The sequence below is a fragment of the Pseudophryne corroboree genome, chromosome 4 (genome assembly GCF_028390025.1).
Source record: "Pseudophryne corroboree isolate aPseCor3 chromosome 4, aPseCor3.hap2, whole genome shotgun sequence".
NCBI classification, from domain to species: Eukaryota; Metazoa; Chordata; class Amphibia; order Anura; family Myobatrachidae; genus Pseudophryne; species Pseudophryne corroboree.
The window spans coordinates 777,156,383-777,177,323 of record NC_086447.1 but is presented as its reverse complement, the minus strand read 5'-3'; the positions used below and the strand labels follow the sequence as shown (position 1 = coordinate 777,177,323).

General features: G+C 45.1%; 1 protein-coding gene across 10 annotated transcripts in view; it reads left to right on the top strand.

The window, feature by feature from the left end:
- HHAT (hedgehog acyltransferase) overlaps positions 1-20,941 on the top strand; it is a 1,065,929-nt gene that overhangs the window by 152,946 nt on the left and 892,042 nt on the right. For 9 of the 10 annotated variants that reach the window (XM_063918275.1, XM_063918281.1, XM_063918277.1 and 6 more), the window contains one exon: positions 2,138-2,251. The exons of the other annotated variant lie outside the window; for it this stretch is intronic. In XM_063918275.1, the coding sequence (XP_063774345.1) occupies positions 2,138-2,251 (114 nt within the window). The remainder of the gene's footprint in view (positions 1-2,137; positions 2,252-20,941) is intronic. 10 annotated transcript variants of the gene reach the window in all.

Here is a 20,941-nt window from a genome sequence, read left to right as displayed (position 1 = left end):
CTAATCGCGATTAATCGCATGATTTTCTCAGATTAATCGCATTGTTATGTGAAAAACTGGATCAGCAAAGTAGCTTTACAAATAAATTGTTACAATGTCTCTGAATGGTTTAACAATATGTAACATTTAAGTAAAGGTGGGTACACACTAATAGATATATATGCAGATCACTTGATCTGCAGATATATCTATGGACAGATCGGGCAGTGTGTTGAGCATACACACTGCCCGATCCGTCGGGGACTGACGTCATGAACTGGGCGGGCGTGTACACACGCCTACCCAGTTCAGCTGTTAATCACCGCCGGCCGCCGCAGCATGTGTACGGGTGGTCGGCTGACCGCCCCGTACACACACAGCGACGCACCAATATATCGGTAGATATATTGGCCGTCGGCTGTGCTGCAGGGCCGACGCGATATGTCTGTGAACGACGGAGTTCACAGACGTATCGGCCATACACACTGGCCGACGGTCCCGCGATATATCGGCCGTTCAAGAGAACGGCCGATATATCGGCCCTTGTGTACGGGCCTTAAGATAGTATCTCAGCCCTGAAAAGCCCAATGATGCAAATACTGTAAATAAATATAATGTTCACAAATGCTGGCCAGCAATATAGACTCCCTTAATGGGGAGATGACACATAGGCTCACAGTGTTTTAAATGGTGCCGCATTGATACCTATAGTGCAGCTGTGTCTGTCCTCCGAGTGGTAGGACAATGATTAGCACAAACGGGACTCCGTTAGACAAAAATCAGGATAAATGGCTCATAATGGAATAGTAAAGTTGTATCCAAAATCGTTACTGGTAGTTGTTAATGAAGCTGCGGTCTCCGTGTAGCAGGAGAACCAGTGCAGGCGGCTCAGATGGAGCTGCTGTAACAGCCTCCCGATGAGTAAATGATCCTAATTTCCGTAAGCCGTCTTATGAAGCCGGTGCAAGTGGCTCTGTGAAACAGGAGAGCCAAGGCAAGCGGCTCAGGTGGACATGCTGTGAGAGGATGATTGTCGGCGTTAAAATAATTGTCGCCGTTAATGCGTTAACGCGATATTAACGCGTTAACTTGCCCAGCCCTAATATTATTAACGGAAGTCAATAGACGGCGGAGATCTGGCCCCCTTTTTGGACATTTCTTACATAGAACGAAGTGGTGGTATTAGACAATGTGATAACTTACCAAACATGAACAGAGTAAAATATTTTAATGGAAGGAACATTTTGCAAAATTGCACTGGAACACAAATATGTCACTTCCGTTTTGAAAAAACAGGAAGTGACATCATAACCAATTAATCAATTAAGTAACTCATCTATCAGGTATAAAAGACACCACAGGATAGGAATCCTCATCCAATTCTTGAGAAAGGTTCTGTGGAACCGAAACGCGTTGCTTTTGGACTGAGGAGAAGCACATGTGAACTGGAGGTGAATCCATGCTGATAAATCTTCTGCGGTGGTGCTAGGCTAACTCAGCCCAGGACCACACCAGCTTATTTCATAAGCTAGCCCACCGCACCACAGTAAAAGGGTGAGAGTACTTTTTGTGGTTTATAAAGAAAAACAACACAAGTCACCTTCTTGGATTGTCCATGGTCACCATGCACTTTCAGTATTCACGTATTGTATGTTTTTAACAATAAATATTTATATGTGTTTTATATCCATCGTTATTGAGTTACTATTTATCATTGGAAGGATTAAATCCCCGTTCAGGGATACAGAACCCCGATACTGGGGTCTCTCACACATCCATACGGATTTAGCGCCAGCGACACTTTGTTCATCATTTTTCTCTTCATGCTATATTGGGAATTGGTGTTTTGTCCCCAACTGAACAGTGTGTCTGGGCGGCTCTTTTTGTTTTACTGCGCAATTCTGGTATTGTATAAATCTTCTTTTATTGAACAGCCCTAATATTAAAAAATATATATATGTATGTATGTATGTATGTATGTTGAAAGGGTCATCATAGCAAGTGCTATAATACACAAGGCTAACCAATGATGACATCAGAACTCACCAATCATCAGAATTCACAGTTTATATTATACGAATATTTGCTAGAAGTTCATTCCTTACGTGTTATAATGTGGTAAAGAGGTTTCAAATATGGTGTCTGCTTTTCTTTAAAGGATGGGACAGACTTTGAGTGGAGTTTCTGGATGGAGTGGGCGCGCTCACGATTGCTATGGCTCATGCTAGGACATGCAGTGCTTTCACAGTCTGCCAGAATATTCATAGGAAAGGTATGTGTTTTTATATACTCATAACTGGCCACTTCCAAGCAGCAAAATAAAAAAGTACTAGCTGATGTGCCCGGGCAAAGGTTTGCTGGGTGAAATATATTACCCCTTTTTACCCCTATAGAAGTTGAAAAATCCATTATTAGTGGGTAGTTGCAAATAACTGTCACAGTTTCCAAACCACCCAGCAGATCACATGTTCCAGGTCACCCAGCAGGTGCGTAGGGAGAGTTCACCAACTGCCACATTTTCAAAGTGCACAATGGTGATGCATTGTAGATGGCAGGCGGGCGTTTTACCACATAATTCCGAAACTAGGCAACCAATTATAACGCCAGTATAATTTTGCAAATCTACAGACCCCGAGCTTTCATTTGGTATATGATGTGCCCTGCCCAGACAACGGCATCATAGAAATAGATCACTCAAAAAAGTCATCCTGGTGCTATTAATATATAGATATGTAAGTTTATGAGTACATATAAATATCTGTGTGTATATATACAATGCTCAAAAAAATAAAGGGAACACTAAAATAACACATCCTAGATATGAATGAATGAAATATTCTTATTAAATACTTTGTTCTTTACATAGTTGAATGTGCTGACAACAAAATCACACAAAAATTATCAATGGAAATCAGATTTATTAACCCATGGAGGTCTTGATTTGGAGTCACCCTCAAAATTAAAGTGGAAAAACACACTACAGGCTGATCCAACTTTTATGTAATGTCCTTAAAACAAGTCAAAATGAGGCTCAGTAGTGTGTGTGGCCTCCACGTGCCTGTATGACCTCCCTACAACCCAGACAAGTGGCTCAGGTAGTGCAGCTCATCCAGGATGGCACATCAATGCGAGCTGTGGCAAGAAGGTTTGCTGTGTCTGTCAGCGTAGTGTCCAGAGCATGGAGGCGCTACCAGGAGACAGGCCAGTACATCAAGAGACATGGAGGAGGCCGTAGGAGGGCAACAACCCAGCAGCAGGACCGCTACCTCCGCCTTTGTGCAAGGTGGAAACGGAGGAGCACTGCCAGAGCCCTGCAAAATGACCTCCAGCAAGCTACAAATGTGCATGTGTCTACTCAAGCGATCAGAAACAGACTCCATGAGGGTGGTATGAGGGCCCGACGCCCACAGGTGGGGGTTGTGCTTACAGCCCAACACCGTGCAGGACGTTTGACATTTGCCAGAGAACACCAAGATTGGCAAATTCGCCACTGGCGCCCTGTGCTCTTCACAGATGAAAGCAGGTTCTCACTGAGCACATGAGACAGACGTGACAGAGTCTGGAGACGCCAAGGAGAACGTTCTGCTGCCTGCAACATCCTCCAGCATGACCGGTTTGGCAGTGGGTCAGTAATGGTGTGGGGTGGCATTTCTTTGGGGGGCCGCACAGCCCTCCATGTGCTCGCCAGAGGTAGCCTGACTGCCATTAGGTACCGAGATGAGATCCTCAGACCCCTTGTGAGACCATATGCTGGTGCTGTTGGCCCTGGGTTCCTCCTAATGCAAGACAATGCTAGACCTCATGTGGCTGGAGTGTGTCAGCAGTTCCTGCAAGACGAAGGCATTGATGCTATGGACTGGCTCGCCCGTTCCCCAGACCTGAATCCAATTGAGCACATCTGAGACATCATGTCTCGCTCCATCCACCAGTGCCATGTTGCACCACAGACTGTCCAGGAGTTGGCGGATGCTTTAGTCCAGGTCTGGGAGGAGATCCCTCAGGAGACCATCCGCCACCTCATCAGGAGCATGCCCAGGCGTTGTAGGGAGGTCATACAGGCACGAGGAGGCCACAGACACTACTGAGCCTCATTTTGACTTGGTTTAAGGACATTACATCAAAGTTGGATCAGCCTGTAGTGTGTTTTTCCACTTTAATTTTGAGGGTGACTCCAAATCCAGACCTCCATGGGTTAATAAATCTGCTTTCCATTGATAATTTCTGTGTGATTTTGTTGTCAGCACAGTCAACTATGTAAAGAACAAAGTATTTAATAAGAATATTTCATTCATTCAGATCTAGGATGTGTTGTTTAAGTGTTCCCTTTATTTTTTTGAGCAGTGTGTATATATATATATATATATATATATATATATATATATATATATAATTTCCAATGTATGCCGGCACTCAAATCCAAAACAACTTGCTCCGGTGCCCGTTACAGCAGTAACATAACACTCCAACAGAAAACGGCACTCAGAGACAGGCAAATCGTAGAAAAAGAGTTTTACTTCATCCTATTAACGTTTCGGGGTAACAAGCCCCGTCCTCAGAATGGATAGAACAGAAATACATGAACACTTACCAACTTAAATACATACCACCACCGACAGCGTTTCCTCCCATCGCCTGCTCCCTCGCGTTCCGGTCCCGCTGCTGAGTCTGTGACGTCATATCCGCATCATGCTGTGGATGGTTGCTAAGGGAACGCTTGAGAGTGCGTTCCACCATCGGCCAATCGCTGGATGCTCCTCATTCGAGCATGAGAGACTCGAGCAGGGGTGAATCTGCATAGGGAGAGGGGAAGGTTGGAAGCACCGAGACATACTAAAAATAAAACATAATGTCCCCACCTCTAGCGCATAGGGACAAGATGTTAAAACAATAAATTAAAAAAAGAAGAACTGAGATTGGAAAAACAGAAATGTGAACAACATATGTAGCAAACATTATGTCATTAGCCCTATCTTATAGTTTACAGGATATCAGGAAATACATGTTTAAACACCACGAGAGACCAATATACAAACAAAAGTCAAGTTATAACAGTAAACATTAATAAATTCCAAGCTGCCAGCTACATCAGTGTACTCCAATTAATTTTCTCATTGAGGCCACCTGGGAATATAGTTCCCAAACGGGTAATCCAGCGTGCCTCCTTGATAAGGAGGGATTTAGACCTATCACCCCCCCGAATAGATAGGGGGACATGATCAATTATGAAGTACTTGAGGGATTCCAACGAGTGGCCAGCCTGTTTGAAATGTTTGGCCACAGGCTGGTCAACCAGTTTGCCCTCAAGGGTCAGTTTAATCGCTGATCTATGGGCAGCCATTCGCTCTGAGAACTTGCGAATGGTTTGCCCAACATAGAACAGCCCACAGGGGCAAATAATGATATAAACGACATATGTGGTGGAACACGTAAGAACAAATCTGATGTCATATTTTTTGTTTGACTGGTGGGGATGTTGGAATGCCTTACAGGCAAGCAAATACCTACACGTGGTGCATCCACTGCAGCGATAGCAGCCGGGTGCTTTGTAATGAACATTAGGCAAATGTGAAGAACCAATCCCTGAGATATCAGTTCTCACCACCCTATCTCTGATATTCCTCCCCCGTCTGAAAGCCATCATGGGAGTAAACTGTTTAAGACTTTTCAAATCAGGGTCAGTGGAAATAATGGGCCATAATGCCCGGGTGGCCCGTCTCATAATGGGATTGGAGGTGGAATAGTCACATGGGAAAGGGATTTTGGGTCTCCGTTGCTTAATAGAAGATTTTAGAAGAGCATGTCTAGGTATGGCCAACACTTCCCTCTTGGAGGTCTGAAGTAAATTGTTGTCATACCCCCGAGCCAAAAATTTAAGCACAAGCGCATCCATTTCTCTATCGAGGACCTCAGGGTCACTGACAATGCGTGCGATGCGCATCATCTGTGACCTCGGTAGGCCCTTTTTAAGGGGCTCTGGATGATGGCTGGATGATGTTAACAGGGTATTGCGGTCTGTGGTTTTATGAAAAACCTCAGTGGACAACACACCATTCACTACCCTAATGGCCACATCCAGAAAGTGCGCCTCACTAGTACTACAAGAAAAAGTGAATTTAACGGGGCCCTCTCTAGCATTGATATCTGACATCATTTGTCTAAATGTCGCTTCACCCCCTTTCCATAAGAGGAAAATATCATCAATGTAGCGGCAAAACATGATGATGTTGTCACTGATGGCTTGGTTGGTGAAAAACAATTCCTGTTCTTGGACAAACATAAAAATGTTGGCGTACGACGGGGCCACAGGGGACCCCATCGCACACCCCCTGAGTTGCAGAAAAAACTGTCCATCGAACAGAAAGTAGTTACGACGGAGAGTAAGTTCTAGCAAAGTCATGAACAACATATGGTCAAATTTATCAACAGGAAGATGAGTGCTAAGAAAGGCGGACATAGCCTCCAGGCCCCCAGTGTGGGGGATCACAGTATAAAGGCTGCAAACATCTAGGCAGCAGAGTAATGTCCCTTCAGGAACAAACGTGTACTCCTGTAATTTCAGCAGGAATGAAGTAGTATCTTTCAAGAATGTTGATTGTAGTGAAAGATAAGGTTGCAAAATTGAGTCCAAGAGCTGTGCCACTGGCCTATATAAGGAATCAGGGGCGGAAATGATGGGCCTGCCCGGAGGGTTTAAACTGTCCTTATGTAGTTTAGGCAAAGTGTACAGCACCGGTACACGAGGGAATTTGATGGTAAGTGCCTTTAATACTTTGGGTGGTAATTTACCCTCAGTCACAGCCATCTTGAGAATCAAACTGAGTTCTTTCTGATATTTGAGGGTAGGGTCCACCGGTAATTTTTCATAGACTTCCAAATTGGCCAGTTGTGAATATACCTCCGTTTTATAGTAATTCAGGTTCAGAATAACAATAGCCCCGCCCTTATCCGCGGGCCTGATTACTATATCATCATACGAGCCTAATGCTACCAATGCTTGAGACTCGTCTCTCGACAAATTAAATTTGATTTTAGATGGAGCAGAGGTAAATTTAATAATAGATTCATCTAATAGTCTGTGGAAGGCTTTCAAAGAGGCGTTCATGGACGGTGGATCATAAGTAGATCTAGATGTTTTACTCAAGAACGTAGAGAAGATGGAGGTCTCAGAGTCTGTGGTGCCATCTTTGAAGTGTTCCTTGAGACGAAGTTTGCGTGAAAACGCATGTAAGTCCCTATTCCAATTGAAGGGATCGTAAAGATTTGTAGGGACAAAACTCAAGCCTTTATTGAGAACCGCAAGTTCAGTGTTGCTGAGAACTCGGTCAGAAAGGTTGAAAATTAATTGTTCTTGCGTTTGGTCACTGCTCTTACCCCTTTTGTATTGGCCACCCCGGCGGGTGGGAGTGATTTTATAGGTTTTGGGGGTCTTCGAGATGTACCCTCTAAAGGGGTCTCTAAAGGGGCAGGAGCATCCTCAATTTCAGAAGTTGCAAATTCGCTCTCTGAGCTGGATTTCTGAGATCCATCCTTCTGATGAGCCTTGCGGAACCAGGGCCTTCTCATCCGTGGCCGACCCTTGCTGGTGTCTGTGGTGCTACCACCTGATAGCCAGCGATAGACTTGGTTCTCCTCGTAGTCGGTATCAACCGTCAGTTTCTTATTCCTTTTGAATTTAAGGAGGTCACGTTTGTACTGTGCGCACTGATTTTCCAACTTGAGAATCCAATCTTGTGATCTATCCTCCTCCAGAGTTTTGAACTGTTCTTTCTCAAAGTTGTCAATTTTTGATCTCGTGGTAGAGAGTTCCTTATTTGCCTCATCGATCACTAAGATGATCAGATCGAAAGCACACTTATTTAAAATGGCGATCCAGCGGCGAACAAAATCAGGGTTGTTGCGCCCTATAGTGGGTACATTTCTTACCCGGAAGCCACGTGGGATTTTATGTTCGCGAAAATATTCAGATAAGGTGCTACTGTGAAGGGCAAAATCAATTTCTCTACGTTTCAGTTTCCAAATTTGATGGTATAAAGTCTCTGGGTCCACTGATCTATCAGATAGAATGGCAGGTTCTTTTGACAAGATGGATTCAATTTCAGCTTGAGAATAACTGAATGTCTCTCCTGTATCAGTGACAGCCAAGTTGCGGCAACCAGGGGATTCTTGTGGAGCTGACATGATGTCTCCAAAGCTGTGTCAATTCCAATGTCAGCACAGTGAATAATAAAAACAATCCTACTGCAGGGTCGCAGTATGTGGGAAAGATGTTCTGAGGTAATGCAAGCAAATGCATACAAAATAGAGGTGCCAGGCAACGGGTGCACATAGAGGGCACAACAATATATTTCCAATGTATGCCGGCACTCAAATCCAAAACAACTTGCTCCGGTGCCCGTTACAGCAGTAACATAACACTCCAACAGAAAACGGCACTCAGAGACAGGCAAATCGTAGAAAAAGAGTTTTACTTCATCCTATTAACGTTTCGGGGTAACAAGCCCCGTCCTCAGAATGGATAGAACAGAAATACATGAACACTTACCAACTTAAATACATACCACCACCGACAGCGTTTCCTCCCATCGCCTGCTCCCTCGCGTTCCGGTCCCGCTGCTGAGTCTGTGACGTCATATCCGCATCATGCTGTGGATGGTTGCTAAGGGAACGCTTGAGAGTGCGTTCCACCATCGGCCAATCGCTGGATGCTCCTCATTCGAGCATGAGAGACTCGAGCAGGGGTGAATCTGCATAGGGAGAGGGGAAGGTTGGAAGCACCGAGACATACTAAAAATAAAACATAATGTCCCCACCTCTAGCGCATAGGGACAAGATGTTAAAACAATAAATTAAAAAAAGAACTGAGATTGGAAAAACAGAAATGTGAACAACATATGTAGCAAACATTATGTCATTAGCCCTATCTTATAGTTTACAGGATATCAGGAAGGGGGTAAGAGCAGTGACCAAACGCAAGAACAATTAATTTTCAACCTTTCTGACCGAGTTCTCAGCAACACTGAACTTGCGGTTCTCAATAAAGGCTTGAGTTTTGTCCCTACAAATCTTTACGATCCCTTCAATTGGAATAGGGACTTACATGCGTTTTCACGCAAACTTCGTCTCAAGGAACACTTCAAAGATGGCACCACAGACTCTGAGACCTCCATCTTCTCTACGTTCTTGAGTAAAACATCTAGATCTACTTATGATCCACCGTCCATGAACGCCTCTTTGAAAGCCTTCCACAGACTATTAGATGAATCTATTATTAAATTTACCTCTGCTCCATCTAAAATCAAATTTAATTTGTCGAGAGACGTGTCTCAAGCATTGGTAGCATTAGGCTCGTATGATGATATAGTAATCAGGCCCGCGGATAAGGGCGGGGCTATTGTTATTCTGAACCTGAATTACTATAAAACGGAGGTATATTCACAACTGGCCAATTTGGAAGTCTATGAAAAATTACCGGTGGACCCTACCCTCAAATATCAGAAAGAACTCAGTTTGATTCTCAAGATGGCTGTGACTGAGGGTAAATTACCACCCAAAGTATTAAAGGCACTTACCATCAAATTCCCTCGTGTACCGGTGCTGTACACTTTGCCTAAACTACATAAGGACAGTTTAAACCCTCCGGGCAGGCCCATCATTTCCGCCCCTGATTCCTTATATAGGCCAGTGGCACAGCTCTTGGACTCAATTTTGCAACCTTATCTTTCACTACAACCAACATTCTTGAAAGATACTACTTCATTCCTGCTGAAATTACAGGAGTACACGTTTGTTCCTGAAGGGACATTACTCTGCTGCCTAGATGTTTGCAGCCTTTATACTGTGATCCCCCACACTGGGGGCCTGGAGGCTATGTCCGCCTTTCTTAGCACTCATCTTCCTGTTGATAAATTTGACCATATGTTGTTCATGACTTTGCTAGAACTTACTCTCCGTCGTAACTACTTTCTGTTCGATGGACAGTTTTTTCTGCAACTCAGGGGGTGTGCGATGGGGTCCCCTGTGGCCCCGTCGTACGCCAACATTTTTATGTTTGTCCAAGAACAGGAATTGTTTTTCACCAACCAAGCCATCAGTGACAACATCATCATGTTTTGCCGCTACATTGATGATATTTTCCTCTTATGGAAAGGGGGTGAAGCGACATTTAGACAAATGATGTCAGATATCAATGCTAGAGAGGGCCCCGTTAAATTCACTTTTTCTTGTAGTACTAGTGAGGCGCACTTTCTGGATGTGGCCATTAGGGTAGTGAATGGTGTGTTGTCCACTGAGGTTTTTCATAAAACCACAGACCGCAATACCCTGTTAACATCATCCAGCCATCATCCAGAGCCCCTTAAAAAGGGCCTACCGAGGTCACAGATGATGCGCATCGCACGCATTGTCAGTGACCCTGAGGTCCTCGATAGAGAAATGGATGCGCTTGTGCTTAAATTTTTGGCTCGGGGGTATGACAACAATTTACTTCAGACCTCCAAGAGGGAAGTGTTGGCCATACCTAGACATGCTCTTCTAAAATCTTCTATTAAGCAACGGAGACCCAAAATCCCTTTCCCATGTGACTATTCCACCTCCAATCCCATTATGAGACGGGCCACCCGGGCATTATGGCCCATTATTTCCACTGACCCTGATTTGAAAAGTCTTAAACAGTTTACTCCCATGATGGCTTTCAGACGGGGGAGGAATATCAGAGATAGGGTGGTGAGAACTGATATCTCAGGGATTGGTTCTTCACATTTGCCTAATGTTCATTACAAAGCACCCGGCTGCTATCGCTGCAGTGGATGCACCACGTGTAGGTATTTGCTTGCCTGTAAGGCATTCCAACATCCCCACCAGTCAAACAAAAAATATGACATCAGATTTGTTCTTACGTGTTCCACCACATATGTCGTTTATATCATTATTTGCCCCTGTGGGCTGTTCTATGTTGGGCAAACCATTCGCAAGTTCTCAGAGCGAATGGCTGCCCATAGATCAGCGATTAAACTGACCCTTGAGGGCAAACTGGTTGACCAGCCTGTGGCCAAACATTTCAAACAGGCTGGCCACTCGTTGGAATCCCTCAAGTACTTCATAATTGATCATGTCCCCCTATCTATTCGGGGGGGTGATAGGTCTAAATCCCTCCTTATCAAGGAGGCACGCTGGATTACCCGTTTGGGAACTATATTCCCAGGTGGCCTCAATGAGAAAATTAATTGGAGTACACTGATGTAGCTGGCAGCTTGGAATTTATTAATGTTTACTGTTATAACTTGACTTTTGTTTGTATATTGGTCTCTCGTGGTGTTTAAACATGTATTTCCTGATATCCTGTAAACTATAAGATAGGGCTAATGACATAATGTTTGCTACATATGTTGTTCACATTTCTGTTTTTCCAATCTCAGTTCTTCTTTTTTTAATTTATTGTTTTAACATCTTGTCCCTATGCGCTAGAGGTGGGGACATTATGTTTTATTTTTAGTATGTCTCGGTGCTTCCAACCTTCCCCTCTCCCTATGCAGATTCACCCCTGCTCGAGTCTCTCATGCTCGAATGAGGAGCATCCAGCGATTGGCCGATGGTGGAACGCACTCTCAAGCGTTCCCTTAGCAACCATCCACAGCATGATGCGGATATGACGTCACAGACTCAGCAGCGGGACCGGAACGCGAGGGAGCAGGCGATGGGAGGAAACGCTGTCGGTGGTGGTATGTATTTAAGTTGGTAAGTGTTCATGTATTTCTGTTCTATCCATTCTGAGGACGGGGCTTGTTACCCCGAAACGTTAATAGGATGAAGTAAAACTCTTTTTCTACGATTTGCCTGTCTCTGAGTGCCGTTTTCTGTTGGAGTGTTATATATATATATATATATATATATATATACATATATATATACATATATACACTGCTCAAAAAAATAAAGGGAACACTAAAATAACACATCCTAGATCTGAATGAATGAAATATTCTTATTAAATACTTTGTTCTTTACATAGTTGAATGTGCTGACAACAAAATCACACAGAAATGATCAATGGAAATCAAATTTATTAACCCATGGAGGTCTGGATTTGGAGTCACCATCAAAATTAAAGTGGAAAAACACACTACAGGCTGATCCAACTTTGATGTAATATCCTTAAAAAAAGTAAAAATGAGGCTCAGTAGTGTGTGTGGCCTCCACGTGCCTGTATGACCTCCCTACAATGCCTGGGCATGCTCCTGATGAGGTGGCGGATGGTCTCCTGAGGGATCTCCTCCCAGACCTGGACTAAAGCATCCGCCAACTCCTGGACAGTCTGTGGTGCAACGTGGCATTGGTGGATGGAGCGAGACATGATGTCCCAGATGTGCTCAATTGGATTCAGGTCTGGGGAACGGGCGGGCCAGTCCATAGCATCAATGTCTTCGTCTTGCAGGAACTGCTGACATACTCCAGCAACATGAGGTCTAGCATTGTCTTGCCATTAGGAGGAACCCAGGGCCAACCGCACCAGCATATGGTCTCACAAGGGGTCTGAGGATCTCATCTCGGTACCTAATGGCAGCCAGGCTACCTCTGTCGAGCACATGGAGGGCTGTGCGGTCCCCCAAAGAAATGCCACCCCACACCATTACTGACCCACAGCCAAACCGGTCATGCTGGAGGATGTTGCAGGCAGCAGAACATTCTCCTTGGCGTCTCCAGACTCTGTCACGTCTGTCACATGTGCTCAGTGAGAACCTGCTTTGATCTGTGAAGAGCACAGGGCGCCAGTGGCGAATTTGCCAATCTTGGTGTTCTCTGTCAAATGCCAAACGTCCTGCACGGTGTTGGGCTGTAAGCACAACCCCCACCTGTGGATGTCGGGCCCTCATACCACCCTCATGGAGTCTGTTTCTGATCGTTTGAGTAGACACATGCACATTTGTGGCTTGCTGGAGGTCATTTTGCAGGGCTCTGGCAGTGCTCCTCCTGTTCTTCCTTGCACAAAGGTGGAGGTAGCGGTCCTGCTGCTGGGTTGTTGCCCTCCTACGGCCTCCTCCACGACTCCTGATGTACTGGCCTGTCTCCTGGTAGCGCCTCCATGCTCTGGACACTACGCTGACAGACACAGCAAACCTTCTTGCCACAGCTCGCACTGATGTGCCATCCTGGATGAGCTGCACTACCTGAGCCACTTGTGTGGGTTGTAGGGAGGTCATACAGGCACGTGGAGGCCACACACACTACTGAGCCTCATTTTGACTTGTTTTAAGGACATTACATCAAAGTTGGATCAGCCTGTAGTGTGTTTTTCCACTTTAATTTTGAGGGTGACTCCAAATCCAGACCTCCCATGGGTTAATAAATTTGATTTCCATTGATAATTTTTGTGTGATTTTGTTGTCAGCACATTCAACTATGTAAAGAACAAAGTATTTAATAAGAATATTTCATTCATTCATATCTAGGATGTGTTATTTTAGTGTTCCCTTTATTTTTTTGAGCAGTGTATATATAAAACGAGATTTATGGTAAGAATTTACCGTTGTTAAATCTCTTTCTGCGAGGTACACTGGGCTCCACAAGGAAATACATCGGGATGTAGAGTAGGATCTTGATCCGAGGCACCAACAGGCTCAAAGCTTTAGACTGTTCCCAAGATGCACAGCGCCGCCTCCTCTATAACCCGCCTCCATGCCAGAGAGCTCAGTTTAATTAGAGCCCAATGCAGTAGCAGGTACCAGAGACGACAACCGCTCGTAGCCAATTTCACCACACACTCACCACAGGAGAGGGTGTCAGCGGCTATGCCAATACCAACCCAAAAAAGCTAAGCGCGTCAGGGTAGGCGCCTTGTGGAGCCCAGTGTCGAAGTCAAAAAATATTACAACACACACATTACGTACAGACACAACATAGATGGCCTCCGTGTGCGTACGTATTCGGCTGTGCGTGCACATATTCGCAAATTACGTATGGTCGCTCCCGCGGTCCTGCGCATTAGAGCGTGGTATGAGTAATTACAGTGGAATTTGTACTCGCATGGAAAAGCCACAAAGACATATCATAAATCTAATCTATATATTGCACAAATCCTACACTGTCTGCTTCCTTTTCTAAATAGCATGAAGATCGGTCACACATAAATTAAAACTCCCAGAGACTAAAATACAATGGCCTTATTTACACTAAGCTTTGAAATTCTATGAAGAAGGCAAACACCTTTGTTTACTAGGGTAGCTGAGTTTCTATTTATAACAATAAGAACTGGATTGTCATTGTCTCACCTGAAGACAAAACAAACAAAGAGGCAATACCCAGAAACCCAGGCTGATAGAAACTCAATTAGCAATAGCTAACAAAAATACAAACCAGACATTTAGAAATCTGAGATACTAACATTCATAGTCTAAACTCTTGGAGATGTATGTGTTTATATATATATATATATATATATATATATATATATATATATATATATATATATATATTTAATCCCTTATCCAAAATGCTTGGGACCAGAGGTGTTTTGGATTTCGGATTTTTCCGGATTTTGGAATAATTGCATACTATAATGAGATATCATTGTGATGGGACCTAAGTCTAAGCACAGAATGCATTTATGTTACATATACACCTTATACACACACACAGCCTGAAGGTCATTTTAGCCAATATTTTTAATAACTTTGTGTATTAAACAAAGTTTGTGTACATTGAGTCATCAAAAAACAAAGGTTTCACTATCTCACTCAAAAAAGTCCGTATTTCGGAATATTCCGTATTTCGGAATATTTGGATATGGGATACTCAACCTGTATGTATGTATGTATGTATGTATGTGTGTGTGTGTGTGTGTGTGTGTGTGTGTGTGTGTATATATATATATATATATATATATATAGAATAGTGTCCACACTCACGTGTTAAGAGAAACTTGCTGGGGTGACATCCAAATAACTGGGAACAGAGTCCCACTCCAACACAAATCCAATAGAAAAGCAGGAGCACTCACCAGTCTTCAAGGTAGTAAAGTAACTTTTATTCAGATCATTAATGCAGAGATCAGATCAACGTTTCGGTCTGCATGTAGACCTTTGTCAAGACAAAGGTCTACATGCAGACCGAAACGTTGATCTGATCTCTGCATTAATGATCTGAATAAAAGTTACTTTACTACCTTGAAGACTGGTGAGTGCTCCTGCTTTTCTATTGGATTTATATATATATATATATATATATTTATATAATTCCTAACAAATTGTAATAGCAGGAGTGTGTGTATGTGTATATATATATATATATATATATATATATATATATATAGATATATATATAGATATATATGGATATATGTATATCTTGAGGATGGAAATAGATAATCATATCATGTGTGGGATCATATTGTTCAGAGTCACGTAAACATTAATCTGGTGGGAATAAGAATATTATTATATGTTACCACATTAAGTTATTAATAATACCAGATTTATGTATGATTAATGTGATGGGTTTAACTGGTCATGGGGCGGGAACTCAGATGCAAACAACAGAAACCACATCTCAAGTCCTAGCCATCGCCCACTTCTTAATCTGACCAATGATCCCCAGTGCACAGGATATGTCCCACCCCCGAACCAACGGAAGAAGAGCACACAGTGTCTATTGTATTATGTTTTTATCTACTGTATAAAGAGCCAGCTGCATGCCAGGTCACTATCACAGACTCTGAAGGTCATCACCCTTGATGACTGAGGACCGGACCGGGAAGCGCAGGCGAAACCAAAAGTATGTACCATTGACTGTAGCCATTATTCTGTTTTATTGTATTGCTTTGTTATTGTAACCCCCTTTCAGTAATAATATGTTGTGGTGTCAGAATCCGGCATTTTAAATACAAATCTGGTGTCCTGTTTTCCTTTCCCTGCTAAGGTTTAAAGTGTATTACTATCGCATGCATAGCTGTTTAAGGGTTCACGGTGTATCTTTGGTTGTGTACGCGTTGAGTGTACTTTGTATAGCCAGCGTGGCGTTTGTACGCAAAGTCCGTACACGGTACGGGACTCTGTATGCTAATGGTGTAATAAGTACGTAGATTGTGGATTAAGTATAGCGGCCGCAGCAGCTTCATTTAAAGTGTATGAAATGTCTTTTTAAAGTGTTGCTTTTAGTCCTGTATGTAAATCGGCGTTTACACCAGTGTACCTCGCAGAAAGAGATTTAACAACGGTAAATTCTTACCATAAATCTCGTTTTCTGCTGCGGGGTACACTGTGCTCCACAAGGAAATACATTGGGGATATCCCAAAGCAGTTCCTCACGGGAGGGGATGCACTGTAGCGGGCACAAGAACCCGGCGTCCAAAGGAAGCATCCTGGGAAGCGGCAGTATCAAAGGCATAGAACCTAATGAACGTGTTCCTCGAGGACCACGTAGCTGCCTTGCACAATTGTTCAAGGGTCGCACCACGGTGGGCCGCCCAAATAGGTCCAACCGACCGAGTAGAATGGGCTTTGATTGTAGCAGGAACCGGACGACCGGCCTGTACATAAGCATGTGCAATCACCATTCTAATCCATCTTTCCAATGTCTGCTTAGAAGCAGGCCAGCCACGTTTGTGAAAACCAAACAACACAAAAAGAAAATCTGATTTCCTAACGGAAGACGTTCTCTTCACATTGATACGGAGAGCCTGTACCACATCCAAAATCCGCTCTTTGGAAGACAACTCAGGAGAATTAAAGGCCGGAACCACAATCTCCTGGTTAAGGTGGTAAGAAGACACCACCTTGGGTAAATAACCAGGGCGTGTCCGAAGAACCACCCGGTCACGGTGAAAAATTAAATAGGGGGACTTATAGGATAAGGCACCCAAGTCCGAGACCCTTCGAGCTGAAGCAATATCCAGCAAAAACAACACCTTAAGGGAAAGCCACTTAAGGTCAGCAGAGGTAAGAGGCTCAAACGGAGACTCTTGTAAGACCTCCAAGACCACCGACAGATCCCAAGGGGCCACAGGTGGCACATAAGGAGGCTGAATCCTCAGCACACCCTGAGTGAATGTATGGACATCAGGTAGGGTAGCGATCTTTCTCTGAAACCAAACCGACAAGCCGAGATGTGAACCTTGAGGGAGGCCAGACGCTGGCCTAAATCCAGGCCTTGTTCTAGAAAGCCCAATAGTTTGGCCGTACTAAACTTGAAAACGTCATGATTGTGAGATGCACACCAAGTAAAGTAAGCATTCCAGACCCGAGCAGTAACTGGCTTACGGGCCTTCAAAATAGTTTGAACAACCGCCTCAGAAAAACCCTTGACCCTCAGGACGGAAGCTTCAAGAGCCATGCCGTCAAAGCCAGACGGGCCAAATCCTAGTAAACACAAGGGTCCTGAACGAGGAGGTCTGGTCGTTGTGGAAGTAGAAGGGAACGATCCAACGAGAGGCCCTGTAGATCGGAGAACCAGTGACGCCTGGGCCACGCTGGAGTGACTAGAAGTAGGTTTCCTCCTTCTTGCTTGAACTTCCGTATTACTCTGGGCAGGAGGGACACCGGAGGGAACACATATGGCAGCCAAAAGTTCCACGGGATTGATAGAGCATCCACGAACGCTGCTTGAGGATCCCTTGTGCTTGCTCCGAAGACTGGAACCTTGTGATTGTGTCGAGACGCCATCAGATCCACATCTGGGAGACCCCACTTGTCAACGAAAAGTTGAAACACTTCCGGATGTAGGCTCCATTCTCCGGCGTGCACGTCCTGATGACTGAGATAGTCCGCCTCCCAGTTCAGAACGTCCGGAATGAACAAGGCTGATATGGCCGGCAGATGGCGTTCTGCCCACTGAAGAATCCTTGATACTTCCCTCATTGCCATGCGGCTTCGAGTGCCGCCCTGATGATTGATGTATGCCACCGTGGTGGCGTTATCCGATTGTACCTGAACAGGTCTGTTTTGTATCAGATGCTGGACCATTGTCAATGCATTGAACACTGCCCGCAGTTCCAGAATGGTTATCGGGAGTAGAGACTCCTCCTCGGTCCACCGACCCTGGAGAGAGTGTTGTTCCAACACCGCGTCCCAACCTCGCAGACTGCCCCCCCCCCTGCAGTGCACATGGTTTTGCCCAACTGCTAAAAAATTTCCTGCTGCGATCAACTTGGAATTACCCTCCTTGTCCTGAAGCTTCAGGACTTTCTCCTGAGACAGGAACAACCGCTGGTTGTGGATGTCCAATAACGCTCCCAGGTGTACCATGCTCCGAGCTCGGACCAGGGAGGATTTCTTCCAGTTGATCAGCCATTCGTGGGCTTCCATGCACTGGATTGTCAAATCGAGATGACACAGGAGAAGTGCTGGGGAACTCACCAGGATTAACAAATCGTCTAGGTATGGTAGTATCCTGACCCCTTGACGGTGTAGCGTGGCCGTCATGACCGACATAACCTTGGTGAAGACTCGCGGAGCCATTGTCAAACCAAAAATAAACGCCCGAAATTGGTAATGAAGGTTGCCCACTGCAAACCGCAGGTACTGCTGATTAGATACCAAAATAGGAATATGTAGGTAGGCATCCTGTATGTCCAGGGAGACCATATAGTCCCCAGGCTCCATGACCAGAACAATAGAGCGCAGCGTTTCCATACGCTACTTGCAAATCCGCACATGCTTGTTCAAGGACTTCAGATTGAGAATGGGCCGCGAGGACCCGTTCGGTTTCGGGACTAGAAACTGCGGTGAATAGAACCCCTTGCCCCTCTGAGCCAGAGGCACCTGTACCACCACTCCTGTGGACAGGTGGGAATGTACCACCGAGTGCAACGTGTTTGCTTTTGCCAGATCCAGAGGCATATCTGTTAGGCAAAACTGATGAGGGGGGCGATTCTTGAAGGGTATGGTGTAACTTCGAGCAACGACTTCCCTCACCCAGGTGTCTGAAGTGGTCTTCAACCATTCCTGGGTAAAACCTAGAAGTCTGCCCCCCACCCTGGGATCCACCAAGGGGAGGTCTGCCCTGTCATGCTGCAGGCTTATCAGTTTTTAAAGCTGGCTGATGGGCGGCCCAAGCACGCTTCGGTCTGGCCTTGGCAGGTCTGGAAGCACGGGCTTGCTTTGGGTACGCCTGACCTTTTGCTTTACCTGGAGTACGAAAGGGCAGAGGGAAAGTACTCTTAGCCTTCTGTGCGGAAGGAGCTGTACTAGGCAGGCAGGCAGGCTGTTTTAGCAGTAGCCAGGTCAGCCACAATCTTATCGAGATTTTCTCCAAAGAGAAAGTCTCCCTTGAAAGGAAGAACCTCCAGGGTTTTTCTGGAATTCAAATCCACTGACCAGGATCTCAACCAAAGGATACGTCTGGCCAAAACGGATGCAGTAGCAGCCTTGGCCGCGAGCACCCCAGCATCGGAGGCCGCCTCCTTAAGGTACAGAGAAGCCGTGGCAATATACGAGAGACATTGTCGAGCATGCTCAGAAACATCAGAAGGCAGTACCACATCAATTCCTGAGCCCACGCCTCAACAGCTTTAGCAGTCCAAGTCGCTGCAATAGTTGGACTTTGAACAGCCCCAGACAAGGGTATAAATCGCTATTAAACAGCCCTCCACCCGACGATCCGTCGGTTCCTTCAGAGAGGTGACGGTAGTTACGAGCTGGGCAGAGGAAACAACCATACGCGCCACATGAGAATCTACAGGCGGAGGGGTTTCCCAATTTTTACACACCTCCGCAGAGAGAGGATAGCGAGCCAACAGTCTCTTATTCGGTGTAAACTTTGTCTCCGGATTTTCCCAGGATTCCTGAAGGTGTTTAGAGTAGGGTAGAACCTGCTTAACCACCTTCTTACGCTTAAACCTATCCGGTTTCTTGGAGACCATCTCAGGCTCAGAGTCATCAGCCACCTGAAGAATGAGCCGTATCGCCTCAATCAAATCCGGGACATCCACGGACGATTTCCCCTCCCCATCTGAAACATCAGCGTCAGCGTCCGAGGGGTCAGTATAAGCACCTTCCTCCTCAGAGGACGTGTCAGTTAAGGCCGCGTAAGACGACTTAGTCTTATGCGGGCGAGAGTGACCCTTAGATTTGGACATGGATCGGTTCAAATGCTCTGAGTGGAAAGCTGATCCACCCATGGCGGGTTCACAGCGGGGACCATAATCTGTGATAGCGACACAGGTGGTCTCAGAGGGAGCGTTAATTTAGTTACAAGCGTGTTTAACAATGTGGAAAAAGTAGCCCAAGGTGGATCTTGAGTTGCCCCGAGCGCTACTGACCCACTGGGGGCTGAACCTGAACTCAGCTGCTAAATTATCCTCCATGCCGTCAGTGGCCTCACTACCACGTAGTGTGGGAGAGGCCCCAACGTCGTTGCCACGTGAAGCAGACAGAACAATGCGCACAGTAATGGGCAACCCGGTACAAAAAGATATTTAGAATTTTGTAGCAGCTCTATACCTAATAAGAAATCTCAGAGAAACAGCCGAAGCTGGCACAGACCGAGGGTTCAATAGGAATAGAACATATGGTGACTATAATTCACAAGAAAAAATACTCCAGTAGCATATCTTGTGAAACAAACCTATATTATCAGAAAAAAACCTGAAACACTTGGTCCCCACAGGTATAGTAATATAGGAATAGCACGCTGAGTGAAATTCCCTGCAATAAGGCAACCACTCAGCAGCTACATGCACACACACACACGTACACAAAAGTACCATAAACTGCACTGGACTAGCAATACAAAGTAAGTCTCAGTATGGCTATATGTGATAATAATAGATATAACAAACGCAGTAGGCACTGGATGTATATCACAGGGTGTTTGTACCACACAACCCTGACAGTATGCACTCTTTCTTAACTAGCACAGTCGCAGTGACAGGTAGAATACTCAAGTGTCCTGTAGGAAGCACAGCACTGGCAGTCAGGCGGTTCCACAGAGGAGGATTTGCCCCAGCAGTCCGAGAAACAGCTCAGCTCCACCT